Source organism: Microcaecilia unicolor, chromosome 10, assembly GCF_901765095.1.
Source record: "Microcaecilia unicolor chromosome 10, aMicUni1.1, whole genome shotgun sequence".
In the NCBI taxonomy this organism is placed as follows: Eukaryota; Metazoa; Chordata; class Amphibia; order Gymnophiona; family Siphonopidae; genus Microcaecilia; species Microcaecilia unicolor.
The window spans coordinates 38294472-38308877 of NC_044040.1; the positions used below are offsets into that span (position 1 = coordinate 38294472).

At 43.6% G+C, this 14406-nt stretch overlaps 1 protein-coding gene across 1 annotated transcript in view; it reads right to left on the bottom strand.

The window, feature by feature from the left end:
* LRRK2 (leucine rich repeat kinase 2) overlaps positions 1-14406 on the bottom strand; it is a 255631-nt gene that overhangs the window by 168076 nt on the left and 73149 nt on the right. Inside the window, exons 12-14 of the mRNA XM_030216665.1 lie at positions 14009-14138; positions 12696-12820; positions 10242-10375 (exon numbers count right to left, since the gene is read on the bottom strand). Coding sequence (XP_030072525.1) covers positions 10242-10375; positions 12696-12820; positions 14009-14138 — 389 coding nt within the window. The remainder of the gene's footprint in view (positions 1-10241; positions 10376-12695; positions 12821-14008; positions 14139-14406) is intronic.

Genomic DNA, 14406 nt, shown 5'->3' on the forward strand with positions numbered 1-14406 from the left:
ATTTTCAATTGCCTGTGTCCAGCTTAATCTTGCTTATATAGCTTGGGTAAATTTTAGAGGCCGATAGAAACCAATCATTTTAAATCCACGGCCAATATTCGCCGATTGGTTTCAACTGGAACCAAAACCGAAAATGTCATGCCCAGTCAGACCCACCTGCCTGCTCCTACCCCATCGAAGAAAAGGAGTCTATTTAGGCCACCATACCCCTCCAACATGGCAAAGACCTGATCCCTGGGGCTACATGACCCCTGTGTAGGTCTTCCTCAGGCCTACCTCAACAAGCCTACTCAATCCTGCCTGGTGCTGCTGTTCAGTAACATAACATAGTAACATAGTAGATGACGGCAGAAAAAGACCTGCACGGTCCATCCAGTCTGCCCAACAAGATAACTCATATGTGCTAATTTTGTGTATACCCTACTTTGATTTGTACCTGTGTTCTTCAGTCTGCCCAGCACTATCCCCGCCTCCCAACCACCAGCCCCGCCTCCCAACCACCGGCTCTGGCACAGACCGTATAAGTCTGCCCAGCACTATCCCCGCCTCCCAACCACCAGCCCCGCCTCCCACCACCGGCTCTGGCACAGACCGTATAAGTCTGCCCAGCACTATCCCTGCCTCCCAACCACCAGTCCCGCTTCCCACCACCGGCTCTGGCACAGACCGTATAAGTCTGCCCAGCACTATCCCCGCCTCCCGATCTTGACTAAGCTCCTGAGGATCCATTCCTTCTGCACAGGATTCCTTTATGCTTATCCCACACATGTTTGAATTCCGTTACCGTTTTCATTTCCACCACCTCCCGCAGGAGAGCATTCCAAGCATCCACTACTCTCTCCGTGAAAAAATACTTCCTAACATTTTTCTTGAGTCTGCCCCCCTTCAATCTCATTTCATGTCCTCTCGTTCTACCACCTTCCCATCTCCGGAAAAGGTTCGTTTGCGGATTAATACCTTTCAAATATTTGAACGTCTGTATCATATCACCCCTGCTTCTCCTTTCCTCCAGCGTATACATGTTTAGTTCAGAAAATCTCTCCTCATACGTTTTGTAACGCAAATCCCATACCATTCTCGTAGCTTTTCTTTGCACCGCTTCAATTCTTTTTACATTCTTAACAAGATACGGCCTCCAAAACTGAACACAATACTCCAGGTGGGGCCTCACCAACGACTTATACAGGGGCATCAACACCCCCTTTCTTCTGCTGGTCACACCTCTCTCTATACAGCCTACAGCCACCATCTTCTAGCTACAGCCACCACCTTCTCACACTGTTTCGTCGCCTTCAAATCCTCAAATACTATTACCCCAAGATCCCTCTCTCCGTCCGTACCTATCAGACTCTCGCCACCTAACACGTACGTCTCCCGTGGAATTCTATTCCCTAAGTGCATCACTTTGCATTTCTTCGCATTGAATTTTAATTGCCAAACCTTAGACCATTCTTCTAGCTTCCTCAGATCCTTTTTCACATTTTCCACTCCCTCCCGGGTGTCCACTCTGTTACAGATCTTAGTATCATCCGCAAATAGGCAAACTTTACCTTCTAACTCTTTGGCAATGTCACTCACAAATATATTGAACAGAATCAGCCCCAGCACCGATCCCTGAGGCACTTCACTACTCACCTTTCCCTCCTCCGAGCGAATTCCATTCACCACCACCCTTTGGCGTCTATCCGTCAACCAGTTCCTAATCCAGTTCACCACTTCGGGTCCTATCTTCAGCCCATCCAGTTTATTTAAGAGCCTCCTGTGGGGAACTGTGTCAAAAGCTTTGCTGAAATCTAAGTAGATTACGTCTATAGCTCGTCCCTGATTCAATTCTCCTGTCACCCAATCAAAGAACTCAATGAGATTCGTTTGGCACGATTTCCCTTTGGTAAAACCATGTTGTCTCGGATCTTGCAACTTATTGGCTTCCAGGAAATTCACTATCCTTTCCTTCAGCATCGCTTCCACTGAGACTATTGCTGGCGGTCCCAGTATCCATTCTAGATTTGCTCTTGCTTATGCCAGTGCCATCTCAAAATGGCTGCCAGGACCTCCCATGACAGTCTCACAATGCTGCCATGGGAAATCTTGGTGGCCATTTACATTGAGCAGTAGCACCAGAAGATGCCACTAGATCACCAGGGTTCGTTAAGGTAGGCCCAGAGAAGGCTTATGTGGGGGGTCAGGCATCCTGGGTGGGCCAGGTTTCTGCCAGGGGGGAGGGTGCAGCAGCCCAGAGGGGCTCCTTTTCTGTGGCTGGGGGAATGCATCTTCTGTCATCAGGTAGCCCAATGGGGAGGCAGATCGTGATTGCATGTGGGGATGGGGGAAGTTTCTGTTTCTGTCAAAAATGCACATGCATTTTCGGCAAAAATCCTGTAGGAACAAGCACTATGAAGAACTATATGTATTCCTATATAGCAAAGCTATATGGGATTATAATACACGGCACTATCCACCATTAATAACTTGACTTGAAAAATGCAGACTTAAGCTTATTCCATCTTTCAATGCAAAGTCTAGTATTTGCTGAAGCTGCAGTGTTGTATACAAAGACTGCTGACAAGGGTCCCGGATGTGCTAGAATAACAAGGTTGTAATCAGCATCAATGTCATGTCCAGAACAGCCAAGGACTCGTGGAATTACCCTTGCAGCTGGAGAGACGCTATGGCTGGCAAATCGAACATGGTTTATGAAACCTCGGCTTCTTGTCAAGGTGACTCCTTCAGTGTGGTGCCAATGAGACAAATCAGTTGGCCCTAGAAGCCACAATATTTGGGGTAAACAAAGTTATGTGTGTGTCACCCCCAAAGCTATTATGCACGTCATCAGCACAACTGCAGCCCATGATTTCTGTATAAAAGTGGCTCTTATCCAAGGCCAGGGGTGGCTGTGTTGATATCCCATCCAAGGAGCAGACCTGCGTTGGACCTGACTGACCATCTGAGAACCACGCTGCCATCTAGAGGTCTGCACTAGGTTGTATGTGTGCCATGTTCCTTCATATATGTGCTGTGGGTTCAGAGTGACTCTCTTTTACTTCAGTCTAGTTAGGAATTTATGTGCATTTGCTCTAAGTCATTTCTACGGTAAGACCTGATGTATCAATATTCTTGCACATTATCATCGCTGCTATTGTAAATAAAATAATTGCACTATTTTTACAATACTTGGTTGTGGAGTTAGTTCTTTCTATTGTTTGGGCGTTGTGGGCTTGGATCTAACGAATGGGGAACACATTCACTTCTGACATTTTTCTCACGGTCTTGTTTGAGACCCATTTCTTTTAGAATTTATACTAAGTATCAGGTACCCCATAACACCCCAACCCCAACTCTACAACCCGAACCCAGATTTCGGGCCAGTTTCGGTACTAAATCCAAAACTGAAACCAAAATTCAGTCAGCCTCTAGTGAATTTCTTCAAAACAGCAGTAAAAATCCTATAAATAAACTACCTTCATAGTGGGCTACAACATATTGGTTTTTAGCTTTCTGTGTTTGTCAGACTGAGAATCTTTGACTACTATAGCTTCCAATGAAAGGAAATAAACAAGTAAGCCCAAATTTCTCCCTCCTTTTCGCCTATGCCAGACTAGTCCAGACAAGTGGGATATACCCAATCTGTACCCAGACCAAGTAGGAGGAACCCATGATTTATTTATTTAAGGGTTACTTATATCGCACATTTTCCCACTCATGCAGGCGCAATGTGGCTTACAGAGAATTAAATAAAAGTACAAAGTTAAAACTCAGGCAAGTATACAAGAAGCAATTAGGGGAGGAGAATCTAACAGCGTGAGCTAGGCAGGGTAAGGGAAAAGGGAAGCATCAATCAACAAAGTTGGGGAGTAAGTCTTAGCAAAGAGGTACGTCTTTAACAACTTCTTGAAAAGGGCATGGTCCACTTGAGTTTTAAGGTGACGAGGTAGTGCGTTCCAGTGTTTGGAACTCCAATAGCAGAAGGACGAGGCGAAGATCTTCTTGTACTTGACACCCTTACAATTCGGAAAGTGGAGGTGGAGAAAGGACCGAGCAGCAGGGTTGGCATTTCTTGGCGGAAGGTCGATCAAGGGGAGCATGTAATCCGGGGCAGCCCCATAGATGATTTTGTGTGTTAGGGAGCAGACCTTAAAAGCAATGCGCTCCTGTACAGGCAGCCAATGAAGTTTAAAGCGCAGGGGTTCAGCCTGAGCAAAGCGTCTTTCTCTAAGGATGAGTCTCGTCGCAGTGTTCTGAGCCGTTTGGAACTTTTTCAATAAGGAGGCCTGGCAACCCACATAAATTCCACTACAGTAATCCAGATGGGATAGAACAAGCCAGTGGACAAGAGTACGAAACAAGTCTCTGGTAAGGAGGCATCTGATTCGCAGAAGCCTCCACATTGCCTGGAACATTTTTTTGGAGACCAAGTGTACGTGATCAGCCAGCTGGAGATGTGAGTCCAGATGCACTCCTAAAAGCCTCAGGCTGTTGGCAATCGGGAGGGCGGATCGCAAGACTGGAAGCATTGTGTCAGATACATGGGCGTGAGTGGACGAGAGGATGAGACAATGATTTTTTTCCCTGTTTAGTTTGAAGCGGAACACCCTGGCCCAATGCTCTAAAGTGGAGAAACAGGCATCACTGAGGTTGGCAACTTCAGATATGGTGGAGTGAAATGGGATGTAGACTGTAATATCATCCATGTAGATGAAAGGGTTGAGGTCCAGTTTTGCAAGTGCAGAGGCTAAAGGCATCATCATAATATTAAACAGGGTAGGTGAAAGAGGAGAGCCCTGTGCGACCCCACAGGAGGCCTTCCACGGTTCAGAAGTGTTGGGAGTTCACCATGACTTGGTAGGACCTGGAAGTCAAGAAACCCTTGAACCAATGCAAAACTGGCCCACCTATACCAAAAGAGATAGCTCTCAAAACTCCTACACCTACATTGCAAAACCTCCAGACCTGTATAACCACACTGAGGCACTTCCAAAAGAGGGGAGCAAAGGAGGCAACGGCACTGTCCTACAAGTATCCTCTGGAATTCAATCTACCTACTAAGCCTCTTGTGCTCTGATCAAGTAGGCTAGCTAGCTCTCTAGGACTTATCAGCTCTTGTTGGTGTAGTCCAAGGTGATCATCTCCTTGACTCCTCCTGGCATAAAGACTACTGCACCTTATTAGGAAACATCAATAGCAAAAGAGACCTATTTCAAAATTTAAAAGGATCCCGCACTTTAAAATATCTCAAAAGTGACTGACAACTGACTTATCATCGGAAGACAGAAAACCTGATTCTGCCAGAACAAAACACCACTCTCAAAAGGGGGAGAGAATGTTGGGCACAGAGTTATGCTTTCCTTTAAATTACCCATGGAGACCAATCTCTACCCTGTCCTAAGAGATGGTACCCTGCAGGGCTTGGGATGAAGGGAGAATGGAGCCCTCAGGACTAAACCCAGGTTCCAAATATGGTTTACGGTTTGTTTGGTTTTAATTAACCACCCTTCAAAGCCAAATAGCCAGCAGGTAGGAAAGAACTCCATTAATATGAGAGACTAGCAAAGACAACACAACAATAAGAAGACAGGCAAAGGAAAAGAACTAGGCCCTTATTTTAGGAGGTCTGTTTGTGTTCTGAAAATCTGAAAATCAGCATTTACATAGTAAATGACGGCAGATAAAGACCTGAACGGTCCATCCAGTCTGCCCAACAAGATAAACTCATTTTACATGGTATGTAATACTTTATATGTATATTTGAGTTTGATTTGTCCCTGCCTTTCTCAAGGCACAGACCGTAGAAGTCCGCCCTGCACTGGTTTTATTCTCCAAATACCGGCGTCGCCACCAAATGTCCGTTAAGATTCCATAGATCCACTCCTTCTAAAACAGGATTCCTTTGTGTTTATCCCACGCATGTTTGAATTCCATTACCGTTTTCATCTCCAACACCTCCCGCAGGAGGGCATTCCACGTATCCACCACCCTTCCTGACATTACTCCTGAGTCTGCCCCCCTGCAACCTCAATTCATGTCCTCTAGTTCTACCGCCTTCCCGTCTCCGTAAAAGGTTCGTATGCGGATTAATACCTTTCAAATATTTGAACATCTGTATCATGTCATCCCTGTTTCTCCTTTCCTCCACGGTATACATGTTCAGGTCAGCAAGTCTCTCCTCGTACGGTTTGCAACGCAAATCCCATACCATTTTCGTAGCTTTTCTTTGCACCGCTTCCAGTCTTTTTACATCTTTAGCAAGATACGGCCTCCAAAACTGAACACAATACTCCAAGTGGGGCCTCATCAACGACTTGCAGAGGGGCATCAACAACTCCTTTCTTCTGCTGGTTATACCTCTCTCTATGCAGCCTAGCATCCTTCTAGCCAGGGCCGTTGCCTTGTCAAATTGTTTCTTCACCTTCATATCCTCCGACATCAACACCCCAAGGACTCTCCCCTGAGTGGAGCTTGCTAATCTCTCCCCTCCTATTCGGTATCTCTCTTTTGGGTTTCTACACCCCAAATGCATCATTCTGCACTTCTTGGCATTAAATTTTAACTATTGTTTAAGACAAGGGGAATATATCTTACTATCAGAGTACAACCTTTACATATAACATATCACAAATATACTCCAATAGCAAATAAACAATATTTTAATTGTTGGTAATACGTGTACATCTACTATCACCACACACACGCAGCTTCTACGGATCTCTCATTCCCTAGGTCAAGCACACTGACACGTCTGCATTCACTCCAAGCAAATATCACCACTCACAGAAACCAGCACTGAGCAGCAAAATGTAACAATCCTGTTACAGAGTACAAATAATTACTTGGCTTTGATAAGTATATACAATAGTATCACTCTGCGTACATTGTTCACAAAGTCCAAAGTGAAAGCCACACCTCAGGATATTAAAGCCTGCAACAGGCTGTTTCAAAGATCAGAAAGACTCCAAACGTCCAGCAATGAAGAGTCTTAATTAGTGCTGAGTGTTCATATAGAAAGCCTGACCTCCGCTGTGTCAAGCTTGTTGGCTTACGTGGCGGCCCTGCATGGCCTGGGGAAGACTTCCGGAGAAACCCAAGAATCAGCTCACCGGCATAACATTAAATCTTCCAGTCCCTGTTGCAGGCTTTAATATCCTGAGGTGTGGCTTTCACTTTGGACTTTGTGAACAATATATGCAGAGTGATACTATTATATATCAAAGCCAAGTAATTATTTGTACTCTGTAACAGGATTGTGTGTGTGTGGTGATAGTAGATGTACATGTATTACCAACAATTAAAATATTGTTTGAAATTGGAGTACATTTGCGATATATTAAATTTTAACTGCCAGACCCTCGACCATTCTTCTAACTTTCGGAGATCCCTTCTCATCGTTTCTACTCCCTCCAGGGTATCCACTCTATTGGCTATCTTCGTGTCATCCACAAAAAGGCACACCTTTCCTTCCAACCCTTCAGCAATATCTCTCACAAATATATTAAACAAAATGGGCCCTACCACCGACCCCTGAGGAACTCCACTTCTCATCATCCTTTCCTCCAAGCGGATTCCATTTACCACCACCCTCTGTCACCTGTCGGTCAACCAGTTTTCTATCCAGGTCACCACTTTCGGTCCTAAGTTCAGCCCTTTCAGCTTATTTACGAGTCTTCTGTGGGAGACCGTATCAAAGGCTTTGCTGAAATCCAAGTAGATTACATCTAGCGCATGGCCTTCAACCATTTCTTTAGTCACCCAGTCAAAGAAGTCAATAAGATTTGTTTGGCAGGATTTTCCTTTGCTAAAGCCATGTTGCCTCAGGTCCTGTAACCTGTTGTCTTCTAGAAAGTTAACTATCCTTTCTTTCAGCAGCAACTCCATTACTTTTCCTACCACTGACGTGAGACTTACCGGTCTGTAGTTTCCCACTTCTTCCCTGTCTCCACTTTTGTGAAGAGGGACCTCTCCCATCTCTAAAGATCTATTAAATAAATCTTTAAGAGGTCCCACCAGGACCTCCCTGAGCTCCCTCAGTATCCCGGGATGTATCCCATCCGGCCCCATAGCTTTGTCCACCTTCAGATTCTCCAGCGGTTTATAAATTCTTTCTTCCATAAACGGCACAGTACCCACTCCATTCCCACATATTCCTTCAGCAGCCAACCGCGGTCCTTCACCAGGATTTTCCTCTGTGAACACCGAAGAGAAAGTAATTGTTTAGCACATTCGCTTTATCTTCCTCACTTTCCACATAACCACTCTCATTATCTTTCAGTCTCGCAATTCCATTCCTATCTTTTCTCCTTTCTCCACTATATCTGAAAAAGGTCTTATCTCTCTTTACATCTTTAGCCATTTTTTCTTCCGCTTGCACTTTTGCTAGCCGTATTTCTCGCTTCGCTTCTTTGAGTTTAATCCATATTCCATGAATTTCCATGTATGTCCAAGCCCAATTTTATAAAGCCAGGATATAGATATTTAAAATTGCAGAACACCCTTATGGCAAGGGGGCATGGTCTGGGTGTGTTTTGTCAACAATGCATCAGAGGTAAGACTAAAATATAGCATATAAAAATATCAATACACCAACTTCACGACAAATTAAGCAGAAAAGAATACTCAACTGAATAACAGTAACACATACATAGTGTATGGAAACAATCTGGAGAAATGTACAAATGCATGCTTCAAAAAATACATAAATGATAATGAATAATAAATATATCACTCATATAACATTCAGATTATGACATACATAAACAATAGTTAGGTATAGCAAATGTTACAAAACAGTTGAAGGCTCTTCTGTTTACCCAGGCTTTTGGTCTTAACGCATGACCCATGCAGTTTTTGTTATTTTGCTCTACATAATGATGGCATAGTGGTACCAACATTTTAGTGTTATAGGACAGTGAGCTATTAGTCTTGCTTTTTTGGTTTTATAACTGTCTTTCTCTTTTTTTGTGTTTGGTCATTATTGCTTGTTTTGTTGTTACGTATTTGATCATATTTTATGTTAACGCAGAAAAAACACAATGTCTTGTGCTCACCTCACAATATAACACAAAAAATTTCTCCACCATAATCACACCATACTGTTCTCTTCCTGTCTCACAAAACTTGAAAATTCTTGGAGTCATCATTGATCGAAACCTCTCTTGATGCCCACGTGAAAAACACGACAAAAAAGATGTTCTACTCCATATGGAAACTCAAAAGAGTAAAACCGTCCTTCCCGAGACACATCTTCCGTACCCTGGTACAGTCAATGGTAATAAGTCATCTGGACTACTGCAACGCACTGTACGCTGGCTGTAAAGAACAGACTATCAAAAAACTCCAACCTGCCCAGAATACTGCCGCCAGACTCATATTTGGAAAAACCAAATATGAAAGTGCAAAACCCTTAAGAGAGAAACTTCACTGGCTCCCACTTAAGGAACGAATTGCATTCAAGATCTGCATGATTGTACACAAAATCATTTACGCAGACACCCCAATATACATGCTAAACCTTGTGGACCTACCTCCCAGAAACGCCACAAGATCATCCCACAAATTTCTCAACCTACACTTCCCCAGCTGTAAAGGACTAAAATACAAGCAGATGCATGCCACTACCTTCTCTTACATGAGCACGCAGTTATAGAATGCACTACCTACAGACCTGAAAACAATCAACGAAATAACCATCTTTCACAAAGCCCTGAAGACATACCTCTTCAACAAAGCCTACAACGAGAACCGATAACCTCACTAATCCACCTCACCAAACTACTCAGAAATGAAAACCCACCTTCTATAACTACCCTAATCACTCCCTTCCTCTTCTCTCTTCCCTACTTAATTTTGGCACAATACTAACTGTATCTGATACCCTAAATGAGAATGTTAATAAAACTATGTAAGCCACATTGAGCCTGCAAATAGGTGGGAAAATGTGGAATACAAATGCAATAAATAAATAAATACATATGGTATATAAACAGATCTTATTTATTTTTATTTATTCTAACAGATAGACTCATTCAATTCTGATTTACTTTTATGCCTTTCACATTCTGCCTTTTCCTAGGGGAAGGTACGATTTCTATAGATAGTTTTACCTGCTAAGTTCCCTTCATAACATATGTAAACCTAATCCATATAGCTCAATGAGTGTTACTCTGAAGTTTGTTAGCAAATAAATTTGTATGTCTGAAATTCTTCCACAAAGAAACAAGATATATGGTCAAAAAGATTATTTTTCCACTTACCTTGTTCAGTGTGTTTAAAACTAAAATATGAGCCCCTTCTAATAAACATTGGTTCTTGATAACTTTCAAAGTGACATGTAAACAAGCTTCTTCTGGAGATTTCAGTGAACCAGTTTTTTGCTGTATATACGCATCTAAAAACACAGGAAAAATAAACATATATAAAAAGAAACCATTTTAAAACAATAGAAAAGTTGTCAAATTTGAAGGATTTTCCCATATCAGGTGTAATCTAATATAATAAAACGCACCCTCAACGTTCTGAAGCCACGTTCTGTGAAGCCGGAAGCTTGAAGCCGGAAGTCTGAAGCCTGAAGCCTGAAGCCTTGAAGCCTTGAAGCCGTGAAGCCATCTGACGTCACTCCCAGGCTGAGGCTGAAGGGTTCGGGGATTCGTGGTGTGAAGCCTTCAAGCCAGCCAGCCGTCTCTGCCCCGCCCTCGCGACAAAACAAACAAATCCGGAAGCGAAACGTCAGGGAAGGAGGCGGCGCTCCCGACGTCTAGCCTTCCCTTCGCTGTGTTCCGCCTTCAAAACAAGGCGGAACACAGCGAAGGGAAAGCTAGACGTCGGGAGCGCCGCCTCCTTCCCTGACGCTTCGCTGCACGAACCGCCACGGAGGTAAAGTTAAAAAGAATTAAAAAAAAAAAAAAGGGATGCATGGATGCGAGGCATGGATGCGAAGGGGGGGGGGGGGGGGAGAAGAGGGCGGGCCAGGCTGGGACATGGGAGAGAGCGTAGCATGGATGCGAGGGGGGGGGGGGTCATGGAAGGGCGAGAGGGGACTTGCTGGAAAAGGATGAATGGAGGCGGCAGGGGACAGAGGAGCATGGATTACAGAGCAGGCCTCAGGCAGAGAGGGGAAATGCTGGATAGGGAAAAATGGAGGGGCCAGGTGACAGATGAGCATGGATGGGCATGGATTGGAAGGGCAGGACTCAGGGAGAGGGGAATTGCTGGATAGGGATGAATGGAGGGGACAGATGGGCATGGATGGATATGGATTACAGAGCAGGCCTCAGGCAGAGAGGGGAAATGCTGGATAGGGAAAAATGGAGGGGCCAGGTGACAGAGGAGCATGGATGGGCATGGATTGGAAGGGCAGGACTCAGGGAGAGGGGAATTGCTGGGTAGGGATGAATGGAGGGGACAGATGGGCATGGATGGATATGGATTGCAGAGCAGGCCTCAGGCAGAGAGGGGAAATGCTGGATAGAGAAAAATGGAGGGGCCAGTTGACAGAGGAGCATGGATGGGCATGGATTGGAAGGGCAGGACTCAGGGAGAGGGGAATTGCTGCATAGGGATGAATGGAGGGGACAGATGGGCATGGATGGATATGGATTGCAGGGCAGGCCTCAGGCAGAGAGTGGAAATGCTGGATAGGGAAAAATGGAGGGGCCAGGTGACAGAGGAGCATGGATGGGCATGGATTGGAAGGGCAGGACTCAGGGAGAGGGGAATTGCTGCATAGGGATTAATGGAGGGGACAGATGGGCACGGATGGATATGGATTGCAGGGCAGGCCTCAAGCAGAGAGGGGAAATGCTGGATAGGGATGAATGGAGGGGCAGGTGACAGACAAACATGGATGGCCATGGATTGGGAGGGCAGGGCTCAGGGACAGAGGGGAATTGCTGGAAAAGGATGAATGGAGGGGGCAGGGGACAGATGGCCATGGATTGGAAGGGCACGGCTCACACTCTCTCTCTCATATACAATGTCTTTCTCACTCTCACACACTCTGTCTCACACTGTATCACATTCACTCTCTATGTGCCACACAGTCACTCACACACTCGCTTGGTCTCATACACTCACTCAAACAGAATCTGTGTCTCACACACACTCTCTCTCTCGCCCACACACACACACTCTCACTCACACTGTGTCTCACATACACACTTGCACACACTCTCATTCTCACACACACACTCTCTCACAAACACACTCACACCCAGACTCACGCTCTCTCTCACACAATCACACTTTCACTCAGACTCTCAAACAGTCACTCTCACATACACTCTCCCAAACATACACACTCCGAGGAAAACCTTGCTAGCGCCCGTTTCATTTGTGTCAGAAACGGGCCTTTTTTACTAGTATTAAATATAACTGTCACCCGGCAATGACAATGCTTACAAAACTATGTAAGCCACATTGAGCCTGCAAATAGGTGGGATAATGTGGGATACAAATGCAATAAATAACAATAATAAATAATTTATCCAACAACATTACTTTGTAAAAAATCTTTTCAAAGAACTATATATAAACAGGACTTATCTGGAAATCAGTGTTCCTTGACATTTTAGTCTGTAATGTCTACAATTTTAGTCTGTTAATATTCTTGCATAATTTGGACTTACAAAGCTGAAATCATCACACTATTGAGACTATACATTGAGGGAAATTAGAAAACATATCCTAATGTTTTGTATTACAATACTTACCAGTAACTGCAAAATGTAACATGACTCGCAATGCTTCCAGCTGTACAAAATGAAAATTTTCATATCGCTTCATACAATTTATAACTCCTGATAATGTTACCGTCAATACGTCCAGGTTAAGCAAACTAAAAAGATAAAATTGTCAATTTATTAATACATTATTAGTGCAAACCATTTGGAATTTAATAGATACAATTTGTACACAGACTTCTTCCTCACAATATGTCTTGTATACAAAGAGGTATATTTTGAAAGCACTTAGACTTACAAAGTTTCATAGTAACCTATGGAACTTTGTATGACTAAGTGCTTTGAAAATGAGCCCCAAAGTCTAAGAGGACAATGGTCTAGCCAGGTAACTAAGGAATTACCCTGGCAGATCTGCAAAAATGAAAACTGTTCCTCTCCCCCACCAAATCTCCAAACAAATTAAATACTGACACTCCTGAGGGCAATTCTATAAAGGGATACCTACATAACGCCTACTTCTAGCCTACCCTATAAACAAAAGGATGCATTTACTTTTCTTTATAAAATATCAGCATGTCAAACACACACCTAAAATTAAGGTGCAATCTTTTACACCAACTACAGAGTACAGAAGTAGTCTAATGGTCAGAGCAACAGGCTGGAAACCAGAAGGGCCTAAATTCTAATCCCACGGTAGCAACTTATGGCCTTGGGCAAGTCACTTAACCCTCTATGCCGCGGGAGAAGGCAAAGGCAAACCACTCCTATATCATGCAAGAAAACCACAAGGGGGGAAGGGTCCCTCACTGTATGGTAGCCAGGAATCAAATCTGACTCGAGGGTACATCTGAAATCACAAAACAATTTCCATACATTATAGTATTCTATATTCTAAGCACATAAAGTTGTGCACCAACAATGTTAACACCCAGCCTCAAACTATGCACCATCAAATTTAGGCACCATTTTATAGAACAGTATATAGCCAGAATATTGGCATTCATGTGCATGTAAGCACACATACATATGTATGACAGTATTCTGGTCATTTATCCGTGTTCCTGGTGCCTAAATCTTGGTACTTTCTTTATAGAATTACCCCCTCTATTTTCACTTTGGTGAGTGTACCGCCTTTTCGATTTCTAAAACAGACAGTATTATCTTAAACCAAATGTAACTGTAAAATCTCCAGTTCCAATAAACCCAGGTGGCTTTATCACAACATGATAACAACAGAAGTTATCTGCAAGGATGTTGAATGAAGAGATCAACAATTTGTATTTTAGTTTGATTCAAAAATAAAAATCTCAAATATATTTTGGTAGTACTGCTAGCCTCATTACCTTCCCTTGAATAGCTGATTAAGTATCTTGCAGGTACTTTCAGCAACCTCTGGCGACTTTGGATACTTCTTCATTATGTCAAGTACGTTCATATGAATTCCCTTCGCCAATAAAATGCTCCTAATGTTTACTATAAAATGAAAAGAGAAATTAGGTCTTAATCTGATAATTTTCTTTCCATTAGTCCTTCCCATTATTCCAGAATCTGTGGGACAGTTGTGTCCATCAACTAGCAGGTGGAGAGAAATGAAAACTGAACTGAGACATATTTCTCTTGGCATCCAGTCCAGCTCCTCAGTATTTACAAAGACAAACAGTAAGAGGAAACTCAGAAATGCAACAACCTTAAACAACTCGCTAACCTAACCAGACGAGCAAACATGTGTAGACCTCTCTCA